The 27641-nt window shown below is 64.7% G+C and overlaps 1 protein-coding gene and 2 long non-coding RNA genes across 3 annotated transcripts; 2 read left to right on the top strand and 1 right to left on the bottom strand.

Moving 5' to 3' along the window:
- The first annotated feature begins 1098 nt into the window (after positions 1–1098).
- On the top strand, positions 1099–4097 carry LOC125320928. The gene is made up of 3 exons (XR_007201353.1): positions 1099–1254; positions 1927–1988; positions 3956–4097. It is a non-coding gene; the product is annotated as an uncharacterized LOC125320928 (long non-coding RNA).
- Positions 4098–4921: 824 nt separating this feature from the next.
- LOC125320933 lies at positions 4922–5522 on the bottom strand. The gene is made up of 4 exons (XR_007201358.1): positions 5494–5522; positions 5259–5384; positions 5106–5208; positions 4922–5003 (listed from the first exon to the last, which is right to left on the bottom strand). It is a non-coding gene; the product is annotated as an uncharacterized LOC125320933 (long non-coding RNA).
- Positions 5523–6875: 1353 nt separating this feature from the next.
- Positions 6876–26603, top strand: ERCC2 (ERCC excision repair 2, TFIIH core complex helicase subunit). The gene is given in 17 exon segments (XM_048293351.1): positions 6876–6908; positions 8125–8224; positions 8317–8394; positions 9658–9720; positions 9835–9852; positions 9854–9947; positions 11245–11358; positions 12049–12166; positions 12384–12411; positions 13816–13939; positions 18473–18569; positions 20965–21098; positions 24441–24466; positions 24468–24545; positions 24547–24611; positions 26390–26426; positions 26428–26603. Coding segments are annotated over 17 exon segments (1317 nt in total). The 5' UTR covers positions 6876–6903; the 3' UTR covers positions 26566–26603.
- Positions 26604–27641: the final 1038 nt, after the last annotated feature.

Here is a 27641-nt window from a genome sequence, read left to right on the forward strand (position 1 = left end):
ATCCCGGTGGATCCCGGCGGGGAGCGAGGCCAAACCAGCACCAAAAGTTCCTTTTCTGGCCCCGATTTCTCCCCTTTCCCCATCTCCTTCCCGGCCTTTGGGGATCCGGACGCGGGACAGCTCCGGAATTGGGGTTTTGTTCCCGTTTTCCCGGTTTTTCCCGGTTTTTCCCGGTTTTTCTCGTTTTTTTCCCGGGTTTTTTCCCGTTTTTTTCCCGTTTTTTTCCTGGTTTTTCCCGTTTTTTTCCCAGTTTTTCCTGGTTTTTCCCGTTTTTTCCCGTTTTTTTCCCACTTTTTCCCGGTTTTTTCCCATTTTTTTCCCGGTTTTTCCCCCTCCGCAGGGATCCCCCTCTCCTTTATTTGTGACTTTGCTCCCCACAGAATCCCCTGATTCGGGGGGGGGGCGGGGTGGAATTTTGGGAGCAGCTTCCCAAAAAAAAAAAAAAAACCCAAATCCTTCCCAAAAGCCACGACCAGGTGCTCAAAAAAAACCCCCAAAAATCCCCAAATTGCCTTAATTGCGTGGATTTTGGCTCCAGCCCCTCCCGCCCCCCCCGGGCTTCCCGGACCCCCGGAATTCCTCGCTCCCCCCACGTTTCTTCCTCTGCTGTGGCCACAAACCCCAAAAGCCGCTTTTTTCCCCCCAGAACGCGCCCGGGCCGAGCGGAGACCCTGCGCAGGCCGGGCTGGGGGAGCTTTTTAAGCAGGAAAAGGATGAATTTGGGGCTTTTCCCTCCGTTTTGGGGCTTTTTCCCTGAATTCGGGGCATTTTTTCCCCAGATTTCGGGGGGGCGTTTTCACTGCGCTTCGGGTGGATCCTCCCCGGTTTTTTTGCTTCCCGCGGCGCCCGCGCGGGAGCTTTTTCGGCAATAAAGGGTGGGAGCGGTGTGCGGGCTGTCAATAAACACTAATTTATGCGGTTTATTTAAATTCACGCAAATGAGCTGCTTAATTACCGCCGGCCTCGCTTGGCGCCCCCTGGCGGGCGGGTGAGCCGCGCAGGCCACGCCTCCTCGGCCACGCCCCAGTGACGTCATGGCCACGCCCCCGGCAGCGCGCGCGGGGTCTCCCCCTCACGGCCCCCCCCCCCCCCCCCCCCCCCGCCCCGCTCGGTGCCCGTTTCCTTCCGCCGCCGCTTTTCCTTTTCCTTTTTCCTTCCGGGACGAAGCGGAACCGGGACAGGGGGAATAAAAAGCCCCACGCGCTCCCCGGGAGGAGCGGCCGCGGCCGGCCGGGCCTGCGGCGTCCATGACAGGTGAGAGGAGACGTTTCGCTTGGCTCCTTCCTCCCCCCCCCCCCCGCGCCGCGCAATGGGCTCGCCCGGCTCCTCAGAGGGTCAGCGGAGGCCGCACCACCCGCGCGCCGCCGCCGGGGGGCGCCGCGTCCCCCCCTCCCCCCGCACGGAATGGGCTCGTCCGGCTCATGAAGGGGGTCGGGGGGGCCGCACCACGCGCGGGGTGAAGGGGGGGGGGGGGGGGGCACGGGACTCCCCCTCCGTGACCCCGCCATGGTCCCGCCCGCGCGGGGCGAGGGCGGCTCTGGGGAGCGAACCACTCGGGAATGGGGGGGGGGGTCTGGGGGCTGTTTCCCCTCCCTAATATCCCCCCCCATTCACCCCCCCTCTCCCCCAGCCCCTCAGGATGGGACCCCTCCCCAAATTCCAGCCCAACTTCCCGCCAAATTTCCTCCCCAGGGAGGAGCAGCGGTGCCGTGGGACCCCCCCCCCAACATTTCCTCCCCAATGTCCCCCCAAATCCCCCCCCCCAGGGACCCCCGATGTTCCTTCTCTAATTCCCTCCCCCCAAAAATCCCCCTCAATCCCTCCCCCAGAGCTGCTGCTGCTTCCCAAATCTCGCTTTTCCCCCCAAATCCCGATTTGGGGCTGTTTTAACCCAATTCCGTGTTTCTTTTGGCGTCGCTGTCCCAGGAGGAGCCGGCGCTGGCTGGAAACGCTCCGGGCCCGGGGCTTGCCTCGGATCGGGCGCTCGGGTACGGAGCGGGGGCTTCAGCCCGGATTTAATTGGATCCTTAACGAGGGGCGAAATGAGCCCACAGATCCATCCCCAAACCCCGTGGATCCATCCCCAAACCCCGCAGATCCATCCCCAAATCCCGCAGATCCATCCCCAAACCCCGCGGATCCACCCCCAAACCCCGCGGATCCATCCCCAAACCCCGCGGATCCATCCCCAAATCCCACAGATCCATCCCCAAATCCCGCAGATCCATCCCCAAACCCCGTGGATCCATCCCCAAATCCCGCAGATCCATCCCCAAATCCCGCAGATCCATCCCCAAATCCCACAGATCCACCCCCAAACCCCGCGGATCCATCCCCAAACCCCGCGGATCCATCCCCAAATCCCACAGATCCATCCCCAAATCCCGCGGATCCATCCCCAAATCCTGCAGATCCATCCCCAAATCCCGCGGATCCATCCCCAAATCCCGCGGATCCATCCCCAAATCCCACAGATCCATCCCCAAATCCCGCGGATCCATCCCCAAATCCCGCGGATCCATCCCCAAATCCTGCAGATCCATCCCCAAATCCCTCAGATCCATCCCCAAATCCCGCAGATCCATCCCCAAATCCCTCAGATCCATCCCCAAATCCCACAGATCCATCCCCAAATCCCTCAGATCCATCCCCAAATCCCACAGATCCATCCCGAAATCCCGCGGATCCACCCCCAAATCCCTCAGATCCATCCCCAAATCCCGCGGATCCACCCCCAAATCCTGCAGATCCATCCCCAAATCCCGCGGATCCATCCCCAAATCCCTCAGATCCATCCCCAAATCCCGCGGATCCATCCCCAAATCCTGCAGATCCATCCCCAAATCCCACAGATCCATCCCCAAATCCCGCGGATCCATCCCCAAATCCCGCGGATCCATCCCCAAATCCCACAGATCCATCCCCAAATCCCGCGGATCCATCCCCAAATCCCACAGATCCATCCCCAAATCCCACAGATCCATCCCCAAATCCCGCGGATCCATCCCCAAATCCTGCAGATCCATCCCCAAATCCCACAGATCCATCCCCAAATCCCGCGGATCCATCCCCAAATCCCTCAGATCCATCCCCAAATCCCGCGGATCCATCCCCAAATCCTGCAGATCCATCCCCAAATCCCACAGATCCATCCCCAAATCCCGCGGATCCATCCCCAAATCCCGCGGATCCATCCCCAAATCCCACAGATCCATCCCCAAATCCCGCGGATCCATCCCCAAATCCTGCAGATCCATCCCCAAATCCCACAGATCCATCCCCAAATCCCACAGATCCATCCCCAAATCCCGCGGATCCATCCCCAAATCCCACAGATCCATCCCCAAATCCCACAGATCCATCCCCAAATCCCGCGGATCCATCCCCAAATCCTGCAGATCCATCCCCAAATCCCACAGATCCATCCCCAAATCCCGCGGATCCATCCCCAAATCCTGCAGATCCATCCCCAAATCCCACAGATCCATCCCCAAATCCCACAGATCCATCCCCAAATCCCGCGGATCCATCCCCAAATCCTGCAGATCCATCCCCAAATCCCACAGATCCATCCCCACATCCCACAGATCCACCTCCAAATCCCGCAGATCCATCCCCAAATCCCGCAGATCCATCCCCAAATCCCACAGATCCATCCCCAAATCCCGCGGATCCATCCCCAAATCCCGCGGATCCATCCCCAAATCCCGCGGATCCATCCCCAAATCCCGCGGATCCACCCCCAAATCCCTCGATCTCCCAGCTGCCGTTTTGGGGCTGTTTCCCCTTCATTCGTGGGGTTTTCAATCCTCTCGTGATCCCGGATGGATCCCGAGGGGTCGGAGGGGAGCCGGGGTCGATCCCGAGCCGGGGATCCCCCGGAGGGGTGGGGGAGGGGAGGGAAACTGAGGCAGGGCCGGGGGCGCTCCCTGAGCCCCTCCCGCTGTTCCCGCAGGTGATCCCAGCTCCGGGGGCTCCGCTGATCCCGGGGGGCTCCGCTGATCCCAGGGGTTCCGGTGATCCCGGGGGTTCTGGTGATCCCGGTGCCCCCCGCTGACCCCCGCTGACCCCGCTGACCCCCGGTGCCCCCCCGCTGACCCCGCTGACCCCGGTGCCCCCCGCTGATCCCCGCTGATCCCCCGCTGACCCCCCGGTGCCCCCCGCTGACCCCGCTGACCCCGGTGCCCCCCACTGACCCCGCTGACCCCACTGACCCCCCAGTGCCCCCCGCTGACCCCGCTGACCCCCGGTGCCCCCCAGTGCCCCCCACTGACCCTGCTGACCCTGGTGCCCCCCGCTGACCCCCGCTGACCCCGCTGACCCCCCAGTGCCCCCCGCTGACCCCGCTGACCCCCGGTGCCCCCCGGTGCCCCCCCACTGACCCCGCTGACCCCGGTGCCCCCCCGCTGACCCCGCTGACCCCCGCTGATCCCCCGCTGACCCCGGTGCCCCCCGCTGACCCCGCTGATCCCCCGCTGACCCCCCGGTGCCCCCTGGTGACCCCGCTGACCCCCTGGTGCCCCCCAGTGCCCCCCGCTGACCCCGCTGACCCCCCGGTGCCCCCCGCTGACCCCGGTGCCCCCCGCTGACCCCGCTGACCCCCGCTGACCCCCCGGTGCCCCCCGGTGCCCCCCGGTGCCCGCAGGCTGGGCGGCGGCCCCGGGGACGCGCGGGAGGTGCAGCAGCGCCGCTTGTTCGGGGCAGCGGCTCTGGCAGGGCGTGGTGCAGAGGGAGGTGCGCCCCGCGCCCGCCCCGCCCCCGCCCAGGTGAGCCCCGCCCCCCCCGCACACCTGGGCAGCCGCCCCTCCCCCAGCCGGTGCCGCCCTTGCGGCCGCAGGTGAGCTCCGAGGCGGACACGCGGTACTTGGACGAGGAGCTCACGGCGCAGAGAGAGCGTCGCGGTGACGCCGCCCGAGAGAGGTGAGCCGGCACCTGGCACCTCACCTGGCACCTGGCACCTGGCACCTGTTACCTGGCACTGTTACCTGTCACTGTCCCCTCACCTGTCCCCTCACCCTTCCCTGACCCCCCTTCCATCGCGGTGACGCCACCTGAGAGAGGCGAGCCGGCACCTGGCACCTCACCTGGCACCTGTTACCTGTTACCTGTCCCGTCACCTGTCCCCTCACCTGTCCCTGACCCCCCTTCCATCGCGGGGTGACGCCACCTGAGAGAGGTGAGCCGGCACCTGGCAGCCTCACCTGGCACCTGTCAGCTCACCTGGCACCTGTCAGCTCACCTGGCACCTGTCCTGTCACCTGTTACCTGTCATTGTTACCTGGCACTGTCCCCTCACCTGTCCCCTCACCCTTCCCTGACCCCCCTTCCATCGCGGTGACGCCACCTGAGAGAGGCGAGCCGGCACCTGGCACCTCACCTGGCACCTGTTACCTGTTACCTGTCCCGTCACCTGTCCCCCTCACCTGTCCCTGACCCCCCCTTCCATCGCGGTGACGCCGCCTGAGAGAGGCGAGCTGGCACCTGGCAGCTCACCTGGCACCTCACCTGGCACCTGTTACCTGTCCAGCTCACTTGGCACCTGTTATCTGTTTACCTGGCACCTCTCTGACCTGTCCTGTCCCCATCCCTGTCCCCTCTGTCCTCTCTGTCCCCTCACCTGTCCCTGTCCCCTCTCTCACCCTGTCCCTGTCCCCTCTCTCCCCTGTGCTGTCCCCAGGTGCCCCCCTGGGCTCTCTGGTAGCACCCGCCCGCACTTCCCGCAGTTCTCCTACTCAGCCAGCGCCCGGGCCTGAGCGGCCGGAGCCCGCGGGCACCTGGGGACACCGGGGGCACCTGGGGACAGCCTGGGGACACCCTGGGGACACCTGGGGACACCTGGGGGGCACCTGAGGGACACCTGAGGGACACCTGGGGACACCCTGGGGACACCTGGGGACACCTGGGGACAGCTGGGGACACCTGAGGGACACCTGAGGGACACCTGGGGACACCTGGGGACACCTGGGGACAGCTGGGGGCACCTCGGGGACACCTGAGGGACACCTGGGGACACCTGGGGACACCTGGGGACAGCTGGGGGCACCTGGGGACAGCTGGGGACACCTGGGGACACCTGGGGACACCTGTCCCCCTCCCCCCACCCACCTGGGGTCACCTGGGGTCACCCATCCCCCCCCTCAGGTGCCCCTGGGGTGTCCCCAAGGTGTCCCCCGAGGGGAGGGGAGGGGGAGGGGACCCCCGTGTCCCACCCAGTCCATCCCAGTTCCATCCCAGTCCACCTCAGTCCATCCCAGTTCCATCCCAGTCCCCTCCCAGTCCATCCCAGTCCCTCCCAGTTCCATCCCAGTCCATCCGAGTTCCATCCCAGTCCATCCCAGTCCATCCCAGTTGGGGGCTGGGGTGGGGGGGGGGCACAGGAGGGTGGGAGACCCCCCCGGGACCCCTCCCCAAATCCAGCACTGGGACCCCTCCCCCACCCCGGGGGCCCCCTCCCCCACCCCCGGGGCCCTTCCCCCCCCCCCCAGGGGCCCCGCGCCGGGGACAAACAATAAAAATTGGGGGTTTTTTGGGTTCTTTTTCGCCGTTTTTTAAGAAGTTCCGGGGTTTTCCTTGACCCCCCCCCAAATCTCCGTCACCGCCCCCCCCTCCCCCCCCCGTCCCCAAATGTCCCCAAAACTCCCCAAAACTCCCCGGACCCCCCCCCAAAATCTCCGCCCCCTCCCCCAAAAGTGTCGTGTCCCCCCCCCCCCCCCCCCCCCCCCCGATCCATCACTCTGCGCTCTGCGCTCGATTGCTCCTGCCCATCGCGCACCCCGCCCTCGCGTGACTGGCAGCGCTGGCAGCCAATGGGGAGGAGGGGCGGGGTCAGCGCGGACCAATCGGAGCGCGCGGCGCGGGAGGGGGCGGGGGCCGAGGCGGCGGCGCGAGGCGGCGACGGGAGCCATGAAGTGAGGGGGGGAGGAGGGGCGGGGGTTTGGGGGGGATTTGGGGGATTTTGGGGGATTTTGGGGATTTGGGGGGTCCCAGGCTGGGACTGGGGGGGATCGCGGACGTTTTGGGGTTCCGGGGAGGGGGTTTGGGGGGGCTGCCAGCCGGGCTCAATCAATCGCAGAGCTCCCAGTCCATCCCAGTTTGTCCCCAGTTTGGGCCCACAGGGATCCACAGCCCCTCCCCCCCCCCCCCCCCGCTCAGGTTCTGAAGGGGGCCAGGAGGCCGCGAGACCCCCGGGACCCCCCCAAAATCCCCCCAAATCCCTCCAAATCCCCAAAATTCCCCCCAAATCCCCTCCAAATCCCCCAACCCCCCAAAATTCGCCCTAAATCCCCCTAAAATCCCCAAAATCTCCCTAAAATCCCTCAGGATCCCCTCTGGATCCCACCCGATCCCCAGCGGATCCCACAGGCTGAACGTGGCCGGGCTCCTGGTGCCGCCCCAACCCCTTCAAACCCCAAAATGCCCCAAAATTCCCTCAAAACCCCTCAGGATCCGCTCCGGATCCCACCAGATCCCCAGCAGATCCCTCAGGCCGAACATGGCCGGGCTCTTGGTGCCGCCCCAACCCCTTCAAACCCCAAAAGGCTCCAAAATGCCCCCAAATCCTCTCAAAATCCCCAAAATCTCCCTAAAATCTCTCAGGATCCATTCTGGATCCCACCCGATCCCCGGCAGATCCCTCAGTCCAAACGTGGCCGGGCTCCTGGTGCCGCCCCAAACCCCAAAACACCCCAAAATGCCCCAAAATGCCCCAAATCCTCTCAAAATCCCCGAAATCTCCCTAAAATCTCCCTAAAATCTCTCAGGATCCACTCTGGATCCCACCAGATCCCCAGCAGATCCCTCAGGCCGGACATGGCCGGGCTCTTGGTGCCGCCCCAACCCCTTCAAACCCCAAAATGCCCCCCCAAAATCCCTCAACCCCCCCAAATCCCCCCTAAATCCCCCTAAAATCCCCAAAATCCCCCTAAAACCCCTCAGGATCCACTCTGGATTCCACCAGATCCTCGGCAGATCCCTCAGTCCAAACGTGGCCGGGCTCCTGGTGCCGCCCCAAACCCCAAAACCCCCCCAAACCCCCCCCAGAATCCCCCCCAAAATCCCCCCCCCAACCCCTGGGGATCCCTCGGGATCCCCCCCGATCCCGGCGGATCCCCCGCGATCCCGCAGGCTGAACGTGGACGGGCTCCTGGTGCTGTTCCCCTACGAGTTCATCTACCCCGAGCAGTTCTCCTACATGCTGGAGCTCAAGCGCACCCTGGACGCCAAGGTGGGAGCCGGGGGGGGGGGGGATCCTGAGGGATCCTGAGGGGATCCGGGGGGATCTGGGACCCCCCCCGTGATGCCCCCGCCCCCCCCCAGGGCCACGGGGTGCTGGAGATGCCGTCGGGCACCGGCAAAACGGTGTCGCTGCTGTCGCTGATCGTCGCCTACCAGCGGGTGAGGGGATCCGCGGGGATCCGGGGGGATCCTGAGGGGTTCTGGGGGGTCCTGGTGGGTTCTGGTGGGTCTCTGGGGAATCCTGAGGGGATCTGGGGGGTTCTGGAGGGTCCTGAGAGGATCTGGGGGGATCCTGGGGGGTTTGGGGGGTTCTGTTGGGTCCCAGAGAATCCTGACAGGGATCTCGGGGGGATCCTGAGGGGTTTTGGGGGGGTCCTGGTGGGTCCTGAGGGATTTTGGGGGAGATCCTGGGGGATCCTGGGGGATCCTGGAGGGTTCTGGGGGGGTCCTGGTGGATCCCGGAGGATCCTGAGGGGGATCCCAAGGGGATCCTGAGGGGCTTTGGGAGGTCCTGGAGGGTCCTGCCGGGGGTCCGGGGGGATCCTGAGGGGATCAGGGGGGTTCTGGAGGATCCTGAGGGATCCTGAGGGGTTCTGGGGGGTTCTGGTAGATCCCAGAGGATCCTGAGGGGGATCTCGGGGGGGATCCTGAGGGGTTTGGGGGGAGATCCTGGGGGGTTCTGGAGGGTCCTGGGGGGGTTCTGGTGGATCCCAGAGGATCCTGAGGGGGATCCCAAGGGGATCCTGAGGGGGTTTGGGGGCTCCTGGTGGGTCCTGGAGGATCCTGGAGGGTTCTGAGGGGATCTGGAGGGTTCGGGGGGGTTCTGGTGGATCCCAGAGGATCCTGAGGGGGATCTCAGGGGGATCCTGAGGGGTTTTGGGGGGATCCTGGGGGATCTGGAGGGGTTTTGGGGGGTCCTGGTGGGTCCTGGGGGATCCCGGAGGGTCCTGAGGGGATCTCGGGGGGATCCTGAGGGGATTAGAAGGGTCCTGGTGGGTCCTGGGGTATTCGGGGGGGGGATCCTGGGGGCTTCTGGGGGGGTCTCAGGGGATTCTGGGGGATCTGGAGGGGTCTCGGGGGGATCCTGGAGGGTCCTGGAGGGTTCTGGGGGGTTCTGGTGGATCCAAGAGGATCCTGAGGGGGATCTCAGGGGGATCCTGAGGGGTTTTGGGAGGTCCTGGAGGGTCCTGGTGGGTCCTGGGGGATCCTGAGGGGTTTTGGGGGGGGGGATTCCGGCAGATCCTGGGGGTTCTGGAGGGATCTCGGGGGATTCTGGGGGATCCTGGGGGGGTTCTGGTGGATCCCAGAGGATCCTGAAGGGGATCCCCGGGGGGGATCTTGAGGGGGCTTTGGGGCAGCCCAGGGGATCCGGGGGGGTTCTGGTGGATCCCGGTGGATCCCATTGGATCCCTGCCCCCCCCAGCTCACCCGCTGGACGTCTCCAAGCTGATCTACTGCTCCCGCACCGTGCCCGAGATCGAGAAGGTGGGGACGGGGATCCCGGGGGGGAGGGGGCGGATCCCGGTGGAGATCCCCGGCGGGCCCCCGGACCCCGGTGGATCCCCGGTGGGTCCCGATGGATCCCGGTGGATCCCGCAGGTGGTGGAGGAGCTGCGGGAAGCTGCTGGAGTGCTACGAGCGGGAGCTGGGGGAGCCGCTGCCCTTCCTGGGGCTGGCGCTGAGCTCCCGCAAGAACCTCTGCGTGCACCCCGATGGTGGGATCCCGGCGATCCGGGGGGAGCCGGGGGGCGCAGGGAGCACCGGGGGATCCCAGGGATCCGGGTGCTGGGGTTTGGGAAGGAGCAGGATCCCGGGGATCCGGGGGGATCTGGGGGGAGCCGGGGGGGGGCGCAGGGAGCACCCGGGGATCCCAGGGATCCGGTGCTGGGGTTTGGGAAGGAGCAGGATCCCGGGGATCCGGGGGGGATCTGGGGAATCCCAGGCTCTGGGTGGGCCTGGGGGTGCACAGGGATCACTGGAGATCCCAGGGATCCGGTGCTAGGGTTTGGGAAGGAGCAGGATCCCGGGGATCCGGGGGGATCTGGGGGGAGCCGGGGGGCGCAGGGAGCACCGGGGATCCCAGGGATCCGGTTGCTGGGGTTTGGGAAGGAGCAGGATCCCAGGGATCCAGGGGGATCTGGGGGGGCCTGGGGTGCACAGGGAGCACCGGGGATCCCAGGGATCCGGTGCTGGGGTTTGGGAAGGAGCAGGATCCCGGGGATCCGGGGGGATCTGGGGGGCCTGGCGGACACAGGGATCCCCAGGGATCCGGTGCTGAGGTTCCGGGGGGGGAGGGGATCCCGGGGGGGATCTGGGCGGATCCCGAGGATCTTTGGGATGCGGGTGCTCAGGGGGGGAAGCAGGGGAGGTTCCGGGGGATCCCGGAGGGTCTTTGGGGAGGACGGGGGATGTGGGTGGATCCCAGTGGGTCCCCACCCCCCCCAGGTGTCGGCGCTGCGCTTCGGGAAGGAGGGGGGGGTCACAGGGATTGGGGTGGGTCCCAGTGGATCCCAGTGGACCCCAGCAGACCCCAGTGCATCCCAGTGGATCCCATCAGATCCCGCCCCCCAGGTGTTGGCGCTGCGCTTTCGGGAAGGAGGGGGGGGGGGGTCACAGGGATTGGGGTGGGTCCCAGCAGACCCCAGTGGGTCCCCGCGGACCCCAGTGGATCCCAGCGGACCCCAGTGGATCCCCGCGGACCCCAGTGGGTCCCCCGCGGACCCCAGTGGATCCCAGCGGATCCCGCCCCCCAGGTGTTGGCGCTGCGCTTCGGGAAGGAGGGGAGGGGGTCACAGGGATTGGGGTGGGTCCCAGCAGACCCCAGTGGGTCCCCGCGGACCCCAGTGGATCCCAGCGGATCCCGCCCCCCCAGGTGTCGGCGCTGCGCTTCGGGAAGGAGGGGGGGGGGGTCACAGGGATTGGGGTGGGTCCCAGCAGACCCCAGTGGGTCCCCGCGGACCCCAGTGGATCCCAGCGGACCCCAGTGGATCCCAGCGGATCCCGCCCCCCAGGTGTCGGCGCTGCGCTTCGGGAAGGAGGTCGACAGCCCGCTGCCTGGCCCTGACGGCCTCGTACCTGCGGGACCCCCCCGAGGGCCCCCGGGCCTCCTGCGCCTTCTTCCAGGTCCGGGGGGGAGCCGGGGGGGTCCTGAAGGGATCCAGGGGGATCTGGGGGGGTCCTAAAGGGATCCAGGGGGGGTCCCAGGGGGTCCTAAAGGGATCCAGGGGGGGTCTGGGGGGGTCCCAGGGGGATCTGAGAGGGTCCTGAGAGGTTTGGGGGGGGTCCCAGGAGATCCCAAGGGGATCCAGGGGGATCTGGAGGGGTTCAGGGGGTCCTGAGGGGTCTTGGGGGGGGTCTGGGGGGTCCGGGAGGGTCCCAGGGGGATCTGGGGGGTCCCAGAGGGCCTCGGGGGGATCCTGGGGGGGGTCCCTGTTCCCCATCGGATCCTTTGAGATCCCCCCCCCCCCCTTTTGGGCTCTCGTTCATTCTGGGGAACCCCCCAGCCCCATTTTGGGACCCCCCCAGCCCCATTTTGGGACCCCCCAGCCCCATTTTGGGACCCCCCAGCCCCCTTTTTTGGACCCCAGCCCCATTTGGGGACCCCAGCCCCATTTATGGGACCCCAGCCCTATTTTGGGGTGTTTCCTCCCCGTTTTTGGGACCCCAGCCCCATTTTGGGACCCCCAGCCCCATTTTGGGGTGTCTCCTCCCCGTTTTTGGGAGCCCAGCCCCATTTTGGGACCCCCAGCCCCCATTTTGGGGTGTCTCCTCCCCGTTTTTTGGGAGCCCAGCCCCCTTTGTGCCCGTCCCCAGGAGTTCGAGGCGCGGGGCCGGCAGAGCCCCCTCCCCTTCGGGGTTCACAACCTGGACGATCTCCGGACCCTCGGCCGCCAGCGCGGCTGCTGCCCCTATTTCCTGGCCCGCTTCCTCGGTACGGCCTTGGGACCCCCAGAAACCCCCCCAGAACACCTCAAAACACCCCAAAACACCCTAGAAACACCCCAAAACACCCCCAAAACACACGCCAGAATACCCCCAAAATAGCCCAAAATACCCCAGACAAAACACGCCAGAATACCCCCAAAATAGCCCCAAAATACCCCAGAATATCCCAAAAACCCCTAAAATACCCCTAAAATCTCTTCCAGCTGCCCCTATTTCCTGGCCCGCTCCTCGGTACGGGCTTGGGACCCCAAAACCACCCCAAAACACCCCAAAATACCCCAAAAATACCCCAAAACACCCCAAAATACCCCAAAAAACCCCTAAAATAACTCAAAATCTCCCCCAGCTGCCGCTTTTTCCTGGCTCGCTCCTCAGTATGGGCTTGGGACCCCAAAAAACCCCCAAAACACCCCAAAATACCCAAAAATACCCCCAAAATACCCCCGAAATACCCCCCAAACCCCTAAAATCTCCCCCAGCTGCCCCTATTTCCTGGCCCGCTCCTCGGTACGGCCTTGGGACCCCAAAACCACCCCCAAACACCCCAAAACACCCCAAAACTACCCCCAAAAGACCTCAAAATACTCCAGAAACCCCCGATGACCCCAAATCTTCTGGGGGGACCTCAAACCTGGTGACCCCACCACCCCCTGGTGACCCCAAACCCCTCTGGTGACCCCAAATCCCCCCTGGTGACCCCAAATCCCCCCTGGACCACCCCAAACCCACCCCTGGTGACCCCAAACCCGCCCCTGGTGACCCCAAATCCCCCCCGACCACCCCAAATCCCCCCTGGTGACCCCAAATCCCCCTGGTGACCCCAGACCCGCCCCTGGTGACCCCAAACCCGCCCCTGGTGACCCCAAATCCCCCCTGGTGACCCCAGACCTGCCGCTGGTGACCCCAAATCCCCCCTGGTGACCCCAAATCCCCCCTGGTGACCCCAAACCCCCTGGTGACCCCCAGACTCGCCCCTGGTGACCCCAAATCCCCCCTGGTGACCCCAAACCCCCTGGTGACCCCAGACCCGCCCCTGGTGACCCCAAACCCCCCTGGTGACCCCAAATCCCCCTGGTGACCCCAAACCCGCCCCTGGTGACCCCAAACCCCCCCCTGGTGACCCCAAATCCCCCTGGTGACCCCAAATCCCCCCTGGTGACCCCAAATCCCCCTGGTGACCCCAAATCCCCCTGGTGACCCCAAACCCCCTGGTGGCCCCAAACCCACCCCTGGTGACCCCAAACCCCCCCTGGTGACCCCAGACCCGCCGCTGGTGACCCCAAACCCACCTCTGACCACCCCCAAATCCCCCTGATGATCCCAAAACCCCTGGTGACCCCAAATCCACCCCTGACCACCCCAAATCCCCCCTGGTGACCCCAAATCCACCCCTGACCACCCCAAATCCCCCCTGGTGACCCCAGATCCCCCCTGCTGACCCCAAACCCCCCCCGACCACCCCAAATCCCCCCTGACCACCCCAAACCCGCCCCTGGTGACCCCAAACCCGCCCCTGGTGACCCCAAACCCGCCCCTGGTGACCCCAAACCCCCGTGGCCACCCCAAACCCGCCCCTGGTGACCCCAAACCCCCGTGGCCACCCCAACCCCCGGTGGCCCCGGCCGCGCCGCGCAGCTGCCGCTCGCCAGCGCCGTGGTGTACAGCTACCATTACCTGCTGGACCCCAAAATCGCCGGCCTGGTGTCGGCCGAGCTCGCCCGCTCCTCGGTCGTGGTGTTCGACGAGGCCCACAACATCGGTGAGACCCCAAAAACCCGGCCTGGGACCCCAAAAACCTGGCCTGGGACCCCAAAAACCCGGCCTGGGACCCCAAAAACCTGGCCTGGGACCCCAAAAATCTCACATGGGACCCCAAAACCCAGCCTGGGACCCCAAAAACCGGCCTGAGATCCCCAAAACCCAGCCTGGGACCCCAAAAACCCAGCCTGGGACCCCAAAACCCAGCCTGGGACCCCAAAAACTCACGTGGGACCCCAAAACCCAGCCTGGGAGCCCAAAACCCACCTGGGAGCCCAAAACCCGGCCTGGGACCCCAAAACCTGGCCTGGGACCCACCAAAAACCCGGCCTGGGACCCCAAAACCCAGCCTGGGACCCCAAAAACTCACGTGGGACCCCAAAACCCAGCCTGGGACCCCAAAACCCACCTGGGAGCCCAAAACCGGCCTGGGACCCCAAAAACCCAGCCTGGGATCCCCAAAACCTCACCTGGGGACCCCAAAACCCAGCCTGGGACCCCAAAAACCCAGCCTGGGACCCCCAAAACACGGCCTGGGACCCCAAAAACTCACGTGGGACCCCAAAAACCGGCCTGGGACACCAAAACCCGGCCTGGGACCCCAAAAACTCACGTGGGACCCCAAAACCCAGCCTGGGACCCCAAAAACTCACGTGGGACCCCAAAACCCGGCCTGGGACACCAAAACCCGGCCTGGGACCCCAAAACCTCACCTGGGACCCCCAAAAACCTCATCTGGGACCCCCAAAACCCGGCCTGGGACCCCCAAAACCCACCTGGGACCCCAAAAACCCACCTGGGACCCCAAAACCTCACCTGGGAGCCCAAAACCCACCTGGGACCCCAAAAACCTCACCCTGGGACCCCAAAAACCGGTCTGGGACACCAAAACCTGGCCTGGGACCCCAAAACCCGGCCTGGGACCCCAAAACTCCCCCCTGAGACCCCCAAAACTCCCTCTGAGACCCCCCCCAGACCCCCAAAACCCCCCTGAGCCCCCCCAAAACCCCCTGAGACCCCCAAAACCCCCCTGGAGACCCCCAAAACCCCCCTGAGACCCCCAAAACTCCCTCTGAGACCCCCAACCCCCCCCTGAGACCCCCAAACCCCCCGAGACCCCCAAAACTCCCCTGGAGACCCCCAAAACCCCCCTGAGACCCCTGAAACCCCCCCTGAGACCCCCCAACCCCCCCTGAGACCCCCAAAACCCCCCTGGGGACCCCCCAAAGCCTCCTGAGACCCCCAAAACTCCCTCTGAGACCCCCAAAACTCCCCCCTGAGACCCCTGAAACCCCCCCAAGACCCCCAAAACTCCCCCTGGAGACCCCCAAAACCCCCCTGAGACCCCCAAAACCCCCCTGGAGACCCCCAAAACCCCCCTGAGACCCCCAAAACCCCCCTGGAGACCCCCAACCCTCCCCCTGAGACCCCCAAAACTCCCCCTGAGACCCCCAAAACTGCCTCTGAGACCCCCAAAACTCCCCCTGGAGACCCCCAAAACCCCCCTGAGACCCCCAAAACTCCCCCTGGAGACCCCCAAAACCCCCTGAGACCCCCAAAACCCCCCTGGAGACCCCCAAAACTCCCCCTGAGACCCCCAAAACTGCCTCTGAGACCCCCAAAACTCCCCCTGGAGACCCCCAACCCTCCCCCTGAGACCCCCGAAACTGCCTCTGAGACCCCCAAACTTCCCCCTGAGACCCCTGAAAGCCCCTAAGACCCCAAAAACTCCCATTGGAGACCCCCAAACCCCCCTGGAGACCCCCAAAACTGCCTCTGAGACCCCCAAAACGCCCCCCTGAGACCCCTGAAACCCCCCGAGACCCCCAAATCCCCCCCTGGAGACCCCCAAAACTCCCCCCTGAGACCCCTGAAACCCCCCGAGACCCCCAAATCCCCCCGAGACCCCCAAAACCCCCCTGGGGACCCCCCAAAGCCTCCTGAGACCCCCGAAACTCCCTCTGAGACCCCCAAAACTCCCCCCTGGGACCCCCAAACTCCCCTGGAGACCCCCAACCCCCCCTGAGACCCCCCAAAACCCCCCTGGAGACCCCCAAACCCCCCCTGAGACCCCCAAAACTCCCTCTGAGACCCCACAAACCCCCCCTGAGACCCCCAAAACTCCCTCTGAGACCCCCAAACTCCCCCTGAGACCCCCAAAACTCCCCCCTGAGACCCCTGAAACCCCCCCTGAGACCCCCCAACCCCCCCTGAGGCCCCCCCAAAACCCCCCTGGGGACCCCCCAAAGCCTCCTGAGACCCCCAAAACTCCCTCTGAGACCCCCAAAACTCCCCCTGGAGACCCCCAAACGTCCCCCTGAGACCCCCAAAACTGCCTCTGAGACCCCCCAAACTTCCCCCTGAGACCCCTGAAAGCCCCTAAGACCCCCAAAACTCCCATTGGAGACCCCCAAACCCCCCTGGAGACCCCCAAAACTGCCTCTGAGACCCCCAAAACTCCCCCCTGAGACCCCTGAAACCCCCCGAGACCCCCAAATCCCCCCGAGACCCCCCAAAACCCCCCTGGGGACTCCCCAAAGCCTCCTGAGACCCCCAAAACTCCCTCTGAGACCCCCAAAACTCCCCCCTGGGACCCCCAAACTCCCCTGGAGACCCCCAACCCCCCCTGAGACCCCCAAAACCCCCCTGGAGACCCCCAAACCCCCCCTGAGACCCCCAAAACTCCCTCTGAGACCCCCAAACCCCCCCTGAGACCCCCAAAACTCCCTCTGAGACCCCCAAAACTCCCCCTGAGACCCCCCAAACTCCCCCTGAGACCCCCAAAACCCCCCCTGAGACCCCCAAAACTCCCTCTGAGACCCCCAAACTCCCCCCCTGAGACCCCCAAAAGTCCCCCCTGAGACCCCTGAAACCCCCCCTGAGACCCCCCCAACCCCCCCTGAGACCCCCAAAACCCCCCTGGGGACCCCCCAAAGCCTCCTGAGACCCCCAAAACTCCCTCTGAGACCCCCAAAACTCCCCCCTGAGACCCCTGAAACCCCCCAAGACCCCCAAAACTCCCCCTGGAGACCCCCAAAACCCCCCTGAGACCCCCAAAACTGCCTCTGAGACCCCCAAAACTCCCCCCTGAGACCCCTGAAACCCCCCGAGACCCCCAAATCCCCCCGAGACCCCCAAAACCCCCCTGGGGACCCCCCAAAGCCTCCTGAGACCCCCAAAACTTCCTCTGAGACCCCCAAAACTCCCCCCTGGGACCCCCAAACTCCCCTGGAGACCCCCAACCCCCCCTGAGACCCCCAAAACCCCCCTGGAGACCCCCAAACCCCCCTGAGACCCCCAAAACTCCCTCTGAGACCCCCAAACCCCCCCTGAGACCCCAAAACTCCCTCTGAGACCCCCAAACTCCCCGAGACCCCCAAAACTCCCCCGAGACCCCCAAACCCCCCCTGAGACCCCCAAAACCCCCCTGAGACCCCCCAAAACTCCCTCTGAGACCCCAAACTCCCCCCCGAGACCCCCAAAACTCCCCCCTGAGACCCCTGAAACCCCCCCTGAGACCCCCCAACCCCCCCCGAGACCCCCAAAACCCCCCTGGGGACCCCCCAAAGCCTCCTGAGACCCCCAAAACTCCCTCTGAGACCCCCAAAACTCCCCCCTGAGACCCCTGAAACCCCCCAAGACCCCCAAATCCCCCCCTGGAGACCCCCAAAACTCCCCCTGAGACCCCCAAAACTGCCTCTGAGACCCCCAAAACTCCCCCCTGAGACCCCTGAAACCCCCCGAGACCCCCAAATCCCCCCGAGACCCCCCAAAACCCCCCTGGGACCCCCCCAAAGCCTCCTGAGACCCCCAAAACTCCCTCTGAGACCCCCAAAACTCCCCCCTGGGACCCCCAAACTCCCCTGGAGACCCCCAACCCCCCCTGAGACCCCCAAAACCCCCCTGGAGACCCCCAAACCCCCCCTGAGACCCCCAAAACTCCCTCTGAGACCCCCAAACCCCCCCTGAGACCCCCAAAACTCCCTCTGAGACCCCCAAACCCCCCCCGAGACCCCCAAAACTCCCCCTGAGACCCCCAACCCTCCCCCTGAGACCCCCAAAACCCCCCTGAGACCCCCAAAACTCCCTCTGAGACCCCCAAACTCCCCCCTGAGACCCCCAAAAGTCCCCCCTGAGACCCCTGAAAACCCCCCCCGGAGACCCCCCAACCCCCCCCCGAGACCCCCCAAAACCCCCCTGGGGACTCCCCAAAGCCTCCTGAGACCCCCAAAACTCCCTCTGAGACCCCCAAAACTCCCCCCTGAGACCCCTGAAACCCCCCAAGACCCCCAAAACTCCCCCTGGAGACCCCCAAACCCCCCAAGACCCCCAAAACTCCCCCTGAGACCCCCAACCCTCCCCCTGAGACCCCCAAAACCCCCCTAGGGACTCCCCAAAGCCTCCTGAGACCCCCAAGCCTCCCCCTGAGACCCCCCCCAGACCCCCAAAACTCCCCCCAAAAGACCCCCCTGGAGACCCCCCGAGCCCCCCAGCCCCTTTTTTTTGGGGTTCTGCCCGCTGGCCTCCCCCGCAGACAACGTGTGCATCGAGGCCATGGGAGTGACCATCACCCGCCGGACGCTTGACCGCTGCCAGGCCAACGTGGGCGCCCTGCAGAGCGCCCTGCAGCGGTCAGCGGGGCCGGGGGGCTCGGGGGGTCTTCGGGGGGGTTTTAGGGGGTCCAAAGGGGGTTTGGGGGCGTCCTGGGGGGGTTTGGGGGTCCTGAGGGGGTCTTGGAAGGGTTTGGGGGGTCCTTGAGGGGGTTTGAGGGGGTCTTTGAGGGGGTTTGGGGGGGTCCTTGAGGGGGTTTGGGGGTCCTGAGGGGGTCTTGGAAGGGTTTGGGGGGGTCCTGGGGGAGTTTTTAGGGGGTCCACAGGGGGTTGGGGGGTCCTGAGGGGGTCTTTGAAGGGTTTGGGGGGTCCTTGAGGGGGTTTGAGGGGGTCTTTGAGGGGGTTTGGGGGAGTCCTTGAGGGGGTTTGGGGGTCCTGAGGGGGTCTTGGAAGGGTTTGGGGGGGTCCTGGGGGAGTTTTAGGGGGTCCACAGGGGGTTGGGGGGTCCTGAGGGGGTCTTTGAAGGGTTTGGGGAGGTCCTTGAGGGGGTTTGAGGGGGGTCTTTGAGGGGGTTTGGGGGGGTCCTTGAGGGGGTTTGGGGGTCCTGAGGGGGTCTTGGAAGGGTTTGGGGGGGTCCTGGGGGAGTTTTAGGGGGTCCACAGGGGGTTGGGGGGTCCTGAGGGGGTCTTTGAAGGGTTTGGGGAGGTCCTTGAGGGGGTTTGGGGGGTGTTTGAGGGGGTTTTGGGGGTCTTTGAGGGGGTTTGGGGGGGGGTCCTTGAGGGGGTTTGGGGGTCCTGAAGGGTTTTGGGGGATCCTGAGGGGGTTTGGGGGGTCCTGAGGGGGTTTTGAGGGGGTTTGGGGGGCTCCTGGGGGGGTTTGGGGGCGTCCTGAGGGGGTTTTGGGGGGCTCTTGTGGGTGTTTGGGGTTCCAAAGGGGGTTTTGGGGGGGTCCTGAGGGGGTTTTAGGGGGTCCAAAGGGGGTTTGGGGGGGGCCTGAGGGGGTCCTTTAAGGGTTTGGGGGCGTCTTGGGGGGGTTCGAGGGGTCCTGGGGGGCTTTGAGGGGGCCTGAGTGGGTTTTTGAAGGGTTTTGGGGGTCTTTGAGGGGGCTTGGGGGGTCCTGAGGGGGTCTTTAAAGGGTTTGGGGGGGTCCTGGGGGGGTTTGGGGGGGTCTTTGAGGGGGTTTGGGGGGTCCTGAGGGGGTCTTGGAAGGGTTTGGGGGGGGTCCAAAGGGGAATTGGGGGGTCCTGAGGGGGTCTTTGAAGGGTTTGGGGGGTCCTGAAGGGGTTTGGGGGGTGTTTGAGGGGGTTTTGGGGGTCTTGAGGGGGTTTGGGGGGTCTTTGGGGGGTTTTGGGGGGGCTCCTGAGGGGGTTTGGGGGGTCCTGAGGGGGTCCTTTAAGGGTTTGGGGGGGTCCTGGGGGGGTTTGGGGGGCTCCTTGAGGGGGTTTGGGGGGTCCTGAAGGGGTTTGGGGGGTGTTTGAGGGGTTTTGGGGGGGTCTTTGGGGGGGCTTGGGGGGTCCTGAAGGGGTTTGGGGGGTGTTTGAGGGGTTTTGGGGGCGTCTTTGGGGGGGTTTTAGGGGGTCCAAAGGGGGTTTGGGGGGTCCTGAGGGGGTCCTTTAAGGGTTTGGGGGCGTCTTGGGGGGTTTGGTGGGGTCCTGGGGGGGTTTGGGGGTCTTTGGGGGGGTTTGGGGGGGCTCCTGAGGGGGTTTGGGGGGGTCCTGAGGGGGTCCTTTAAGGGTTTGGGGGGGTCCTGAAGGGGTTTGGGGGGTGTTTGAGGGGTTTTGGGGGGTCTTTGGGGGGCTTTTAGGGGGTCCTGAGGGGGTCTTTGAAGGGTTTGGGGGGTCCTTGAGGGGGTTTGGGGGGTGTTCGAGGGGGTTTTGGGGGGTCCTGAGGGGGTTTGGGGGGTCTTTGAAGGGTTTGGGGGGGCCTGGGGGGATTTGGGGGGGGTCCTTGAGGGGGTTTTTGGGGGGGTCTTGGGGGTGTTTGGGGTTCCAAAAGGGGGTTTGGGGGGTCCTGGGGGGGGTTGGGGGGGTCCTAAAGGGGTCTTTGAAGGGTTTTGGGGCTCTTTGAGGGGGTTTGGGGGTCCTGAGGGGGTTTCGGGGTCCCAGAGTTGATTTTGGGGGTCCCAGGGGGTTTTGAGGTCCCAGAGTTGATTTTGGGGGTCCCAGGGGGGATTTCGGGGTCCCAGGCTGGGTTTTAAGGGGTCCCGGGGGGGTTTTCGGGGTCCCAGAGTTGATTTCGGGGGTCCCAGGGGTGATTTTGGGGGTCCCAGGGGTGATTTCAGGGGTCCCGGAGGGTTTTCGGGGTCCCAGAGTTGATTTTGGGGGTCCCGGGGGGTTTTCGGGGGTCCCAGGGGGTTTTTGGGTGTCCCAGAGTTGATTTTTGGGGTCCCGGGGGGTTTTCGGGGTCCCAGAGTTGATTTTTGGGGGTCCCCGGGCTGATTTGGGGCTCCCCGGGCTGATCTGGGGGGCCCGTTGCAGGGTGAAGGAGTCGGACTCGCGGCGCCTGGCGGACGAGTACCGGCGCCTGGTGCAGGGGCTGCGCGAGGCCAGCGCCGCCCGCGACTCCGACCTGGTGCTGGCCAACCCCGTGCTGCCCGACGAGATCCTGCAGGGTACGGGATCCGCTGGGATCCGCTGGGATCCGCTGGGATCCGCCGGGGCCGTGGGAGCCCCGAAACCCCTCGGGATCCCCCCCCAAATCCCTCGGGATCCCCCCCAAATCCCGCCCTGACGCCCTCAGGGTTCCCCCCCCCCCGGAGTCTGGCAGGAAAGAAATCCTGCGAGGTCTGGGATCCACTGGGATCCGCCGGGGCCGTGGGAACCCCAAAATCCCTCAGGATCCCCCCAAACCCCTCGGGATCTCCCCAAATCCCCTCAGGATCCCCCCAAAACCCCCCAGGATCCCCCCAAACCCCTCGGATCCCCCAAACCCCTCAGGATCCCCCCAAAACCCCCCAGGATCCCCCCAAACCCCCCAGGATCTCCCCAAATCCCCTCAGGATCCCCCCAAACCCCTCAGGATCCTCCCAAACCCCTCGGGATCTCCCCAAATCCCCTCAGGATCCCCCCAAAACCCCCCCAGGATCCCCCCAAACCCCCTCAGGATCTCCCCCAAATCCCCTCAGGATCCCCCCAAACCCCCTGGGATCCCCCCAAAACCCCTCGGGATCCCCCCAAAACCCCCCAGGATCTCCCCAAATCCCCTCAGGATCCCCCAAACCCCTCAGGATCCCCCCAAAAACCCCCCAGGATCCCCCCAAACCCCCTCAGGATCTCCCCCAAACCCCTCAGGATCCCCCCCAAACCCCCTGGGATCCCCCCAAAACCCCTCGGGATCCCCCCAAACCCCTCGGGATCCCCCAAAACCCCCTCGGGATCCCCCCAAAACCCCCTCAGGATCCCCCCCAGACCCCCTGGGATCCCCCCAAACCCCTCAGGATCCCCCAAACCCCCTCGGGATCCCCCCAAAACCCCTCGGGATCCCCCCAAAACCCCTCGGGATCCCCCCAAACCCCCTCGGGATCCCCCCAAAACCCCCCAGGATCCCCCCAAAACCCCTCGGGATCCCCCCCAAACCCCTCGGGATCCCCCCAAAACCCCTCGGGATCCCCCCAAACCCCTCGGGATCCCCCCAAACCCCTCGGGATCCCCCCAAAACCCCTCGGGATCCCCCCAAACCCCTCAGGATCCCCCCCAACCCCTCGGGATCCCCCCAAACCCCTTGGGATCCCCCCAAAACCCCTCAGGATCCCCCCCAAACCCCTCAGGATCCCCCCAAACCCCTCAGGATCCCCCCAAACCCCTCGGGATCCCCCAAACCCCTTGGGATCCCCCCCAAAACCCCTCAGGATCCCCCCCCAGACCCCCTGGGATCCCCCCAAACCCCTCAGGATCCCCCAAACCCCCTCGGGATCCCCCCAAAACCCCTCGGGATCCCCCCAAAACCCCTCAGGATCCCCCCAAACCCCTCAGGATCCCCCCAAACCCCTCGGGATCCCCCAAACCCCTCAGGATCCCCCCCAGACCCCCTGGGATCCCCCCAAACCCCTCGGGATCCCCCCAAAACCCCTCGGGATCCCCCCAAACCCCTCGGGATCCCCCCAAAACCCCTCGGGATCCCCCAAACCCCTCGGGATCCCCCAAACCCCCTCGGGATCCCCCCAAAACCCCTCGGGATCCCCCCAAAACCCCTCGGGATCCCCCCAAACCCCTCGGGATCCCCCCAAAACCCCCCAGGATCCCCCAAAAACCCCTCGGATCCCCCCAAACCCCTCGGGATCCCCCCAAAACCCCTCGGGATCCCCCCAAACCCCTCGGGATCCCCCCAAACCCCTCGGGATCCCCCCAAAACCCCTCGGGATCCCCCCAAACCCCTCAGGATCCCCCCCCAACCCCTCGGGATCCCCCAAACCCCTTGGGATCCCCCCAAAACCCCTCGGGATCCCCCCAAACCCCTCAGGATCCCCCCAAACCCCTCAGGATCCCCCCAAACCCCTCGGGATCCCCCAAACCCCTTGGGATCCCCCAAAACCCCTCGGGATCCCCCCAAACCCCTCAGGATCCCCCCAAACCCCTCAGGATCCCCCCCAAACCCCTCGGGATCCCCCAAACCCCTTGGGATCCCCCCAAAACCCCTCAGGATCCCCCCAGACCCCCTGGGATCCCCCCAAACCCCTCAGGATCCCCCCAAACCCCCTCGGGATCCCCCCAAAACCCCTCGGGATCCCCCCAAAACCCCTCAGGATCCCCCCAAACCCCTCAGGATCCCCCCAAACCCCTCGGGATCCCCCAAACCCCTCAGGATCCCCCCCAGACCCCCTGGGATCCCCCCAAACCCCTCGGGATCCCCCCAAAACCCCTCGGGATCCCCCCAAACCCCTCGGGATCCCCCCAAAACCCCTCGGGATCCCCCAAACCCCTCGGGATCCCCCAAACCCCTCGGGATCCCCCCAAACCCCTCGGGATCCCCCCAAACCCCTCGGGATCCCCCCAAACCCCTCGGGATCCCCCCAAACCCCTCAGGATCCCCCCCAACCCCTCGGGATCCCCCAAACCCCTCGGGATCCCCCCAAAACCCCTCAGGATCCCCCCCAGACCCCCTGGGATCCCCCCAAAACCCCTCGGGATCCCCCCAAAACCCCTCAGGATCCCCCCCAGACCCCCTGGGATCCCCCCAAACCCCTCGGGATCCCCCAAAACCCCTCGGGATCCCCCCAAACCCCTCAGGATCCCCCCCAACCCCTCGGGATCCCCCAAACCCCTCGGGATCCCCCCAAACCCTGCCCAGGGAGACCTTTTGGGGTCTGGGATCTCACTCGGGATCACCCAGGACCCACCCGGGACTGGGGGATCCCCCTGGGTTTGGGGGGGTTTGGGCTTTTCTGTGGGTTTGGGGTTTCCCTGTGGATTTTGGGGTGGTTTGGGGGGGTTTGGGGTTTCCCTGTGGATTTTGGGGTGTTTTGGGTGGTTTTGGGGTGGTTTTGGGGGTCTCTCCATGCATTTTGGGGGAGGTTTCGGGTGGTTTTGGGGGGTTTAGGGTGGTTCTGGGGTGGTTTTGGGGCCCTCTCCATGCATTTTGGGGCAGTTTTGGGGGGTTTAGGGTGGTTCTGGGGTGGTTTTGGGCTCTCTCCATGGATTTTGGGGCGGTTTTGGGGGGGTTTAGGGTGGTTCTAGGGTGGTTTGGGGCCCTCTCCATGGATTTTGGGGAGGTTTCGGGTGGTTTTGGGGGGGGTTTCAGGGGGTTTTGGGGTGGTTTTGGGCCCTCTCCATGGATTTTGGGGCGGTTTCGGGGGTTTAGGGTGGTTTTGGGCTCTCTCCATGGATTTTGGGGCGGTTTCGGGTGGTTTTGGGGAGGTTTTGGGTGGTTTTGGGTGGTTTTGGGGCTCTCTCCATGGATTTTGGGGCGGTTTCGGGGGGTTTTGGGGTCGCCCCGAGCCGCCTCCCCCCCGTTGCAGAGGCCGTCCCGGGCAGCATCCGCACGGGCCGAGCACTTCGTGGGCTTCCTGCGGCGCCTGGTGGAGCATCTGCGGGCGCAGCTGCGGGGGCCCTGCGTGCAGCAGCTCAGCCCCCCCCGCCTTCCTGCGGGAGCTGCGCGAGCGCGTCTGCATCGAGCGCAAACCCCTCCGGTGCGGGCACCGAGAGGGGGCCGGAGCCCAGAAAAGGGGGTCGGGAGCCCAGAAAAGGGGGTTTGGAGCCCTAAGAATGGGTTGGGAGCCCAAAAAAGGGGGTTTGGGAACCCGAAAAAATGGGATCGGGGAGCCCAGAAAGGGGGATTGGGAGCCCAGAAAAGGGGATTGGGAGCCCAGAAAAGGGGATTGCGAGCTCTAAAAATGGGGTTGGGAGCCAAAAAAAAGGCGGTCGGGAGCCCAAAAAATGGGGTTGGGAGCCGTAAAAAACCCCCCAAAATGGGATTGGGAGCCCTAAAAGTCCCAAAAAAGGGGGTCAGGAGCCCAAAAAAGGGGGTTGGGAGCCGTAAAAATGGGGTTGGGAGCCCGAAAAATGGGGTCGGGAGCCCAGAAAAGGGGGTCGGGAGCCCAAAAAAGGGGGTCGGGAGCCCGAAAAAGGGGGTTGGGAGCCCTAAAAATGGGTTGGGGAGCCCAGAAAAGGGGGTTGGGAGCCCTAAAAATGGGTTGGGAGCCCAAAAAAGGGGGTCGGGAGCCCAGAAAAGGGGGTTGGAGCCCTAAAAATGGGGTTGGGAGCCCAGAAAAGGGGGTTGGGAGCCATAAAAATGGGGTTGGGAGCCCAGAAAAGGGGGTTGGGAGCCCTAAAAATGGGTTGGGAGCCCAAAAAAGGGGGTCGGGAGCCCAGAAAAGGGGGTTGGGAGCCCTAAAAATGGGGTTGGGAGCCCAGAAAAGGGGGTCGGGAGCCCAAAAAAGGGGGTTGGGAGCCCAGAAAAGGGGGTTGGGAGCCAAAAAAAAGGGGGTCGGGAGCCCAGAAAAGGGGGTTGGGGAGCCCAAAAAAGGGGGTTGGGAGCCATAAAAATGGGGTTGGGAGCCCAGAAAAGGGGGTTGGGAGCCCGAAAAAATGGGTTGGGAGCCCAAAAAAGGGGGTTGGGAGCCCAGAAAAGAGGGGGTTGGAGCCAAAAAAAAGGGGGTCGGGAGCCCTAAAAATGGGGTTGGGAGCCCAGAAAAGGGGGTTGGGAGCCCTAAAAATGGGGTTGGGAGCCAAAAAAAAGGGGATTGGGAGCCCTAAAAATGGGGTTGGGAGCCCAGAAAAGGGGGTTGGGAGCCCTAAAAATGGGGTTGGGAGCCCAGAAAAGGGGGGTTGGGAGCCCAGAAAAGGGGGGTTGGGAGCCCTAAAAATGGGGTTGGGAGCCCAGAAAAGGGGGTTGGGAGCTCTAAAAATGGGGTTGGGAGCCAAAAAAAAGGGGTCGGGAGCCCAAAAAAGGGGGTTGGGAGCCCGAAAAATGGGATTGGGAGCCGTAAAAAACCCCCAAAAATGGGATTGGGAACCCTAAAAGCCCCAAAAAGGGGGGTCGGGAGCCCAAAAAAGGGGGTTGGGAGCCCAAAAAAGGGGGTTGGGAACCCTAAAAACCCCCCAAAAATGGGATTGGGAACCCTAAAAGCCCCAAAAATGGGATTGAGAAACCCCGAAAACCCCCACAAAATGGGGTTTTTGGGGTCACTGAGGGGGTTTTTGGGGTCCCCGAGGGGTTTCTGGGGTCCCCGAGGGGGTTTTTGGAGTCTCCAACGGGTTTTTTTGGGGTCCCCGAGGGGTTTTTTTGGGGTCCCTGAGGGGGTTTTTGGGGTCCCCGAGTGGTTTCTGGGGTCCCCCGAGGGGGTTTTTGGTGTCCCCGAGGGGTTTTTTTGGTCCCTGAGGGGGTTTTTGGGGTCCCCGAGGGGGTTTTTGGGGTCCCCGAGGGGTTTCTGGGGTCCCTGAGCCCCCGCAATGCTCCCCCGGGCAGGTTCTGTGCCGAGCGCCTGCACTCCCTGCTCCGGACCCCTCGCCCTCCCCGACGTCGCCGACTTCTCCCCCATCACCCTCGTGGCCAACTTCGCCACCCTCGTCAGCACCTACAGCAAGGGTGGGGGTCCTGAAACGCCCAAAAAAACCCCAAAAATACCCCAAAACCAGCCCTGAGCCCTCGTCAGCACCTACAGCAAGGGTGGGGGTCCTGAAACGCCAAAAAAAAACCCCAAAAAAACCCCAAAAACCAGCCCTGAACCCTCGTCAGCACCTACAGCAAGGGTGGGGGTCCTGAAACGCCAAAAAAAACCCCAAAAATGCCCCAAAACCAGCCCTGAACCCTCATCAGCATCTACAGCAAGGGTGGGGGTCCTGAAACGCCCAAAAAAAACCCCAAAAATACCCCAAAACCAGCCCTGAGCCCTCGTCAGCACCTACAGCAAGGGTGGGGGTCCTGAAACGCCCAAAAAAAACCCCAAAAATACCCCAAAACCAGCCCTGAGCCCTCGTCAGCACCTACAGCAAGGGTGGGGGGTCCTGAAACGCCAAAAAAAACCCCAAAAAAACCCCAAAACCAGCCCTGAACCCTCGTCAGCACCTACAGCAAGGGTGGGGGTCCTGAAACGCCAAAAAAAACCCCAAAAAAAACCCCAAAACCAGCCCTGAACCCTCGTCAGCACCTACAGCACAAGGGTGGGGGTCCTGAAACGCCCAAAAAAACCCCAAAAATACCCCAAAACCAGCCCTGAGCCCTCGTCAGCACCTACAGCAAGGGTGGGGGTCCTGAAACGCCCCAAAAACCCCAAAAATACCCCAAAACCAGCCCTGAACCCTCATCAGCATCTACAGCAAGGGTGGGGGTCCTGAAACGCCCCAAAAGCCCCAAAAATACCCCAAAACCGCCCCAAAAATACCCCAAAACCAGCCCTGAACCCTCGTCAGCACCTACAGCAAGGTGGGGGCCCTGAAATGCCCAAAAAAACCCCAAAAATACCCCAAAACCAGCCCTGAACCCTCGTCAGCACCTACAGCAAGGGTGGGGGTTCTGAAACGCCCCAAAAAAAAACCCCAAAAATGCCCCCAAAACCCCCCAAAACAACCCCCAAAAACACCCCAAAACCACCCAGGGACCCCCAAACCACCCAGGGACCCCCAAATCCCCCCCCAAATTGGGCTCAGCACCCTCTGGGGCGTTCGGGGGTTCCCTTTTGGGGTCAGGGGGTTTTGGGGACCCCCCCCCCAAAAACCCC

The sequence above is a fragment of the Corvus hawaiiensis genome, unplaced genomic scaffold (genome assembly GCF_020740725.1).
Source record: "Corvus hawaiiensis isolate bCorHaw1 unplaced genomic scaffold, bCorHaw1.pri.cur scaffold_295_ctg1, whole genome shotgun sequence".
In the NCBI taxonomy this organism is placed as follows: domain Eukaryota; kingdom Metazoa; phylum Chordata; class Aves; order Passeriformes; family Corvidae; genus Corvus; species Corvus hawaiiensis.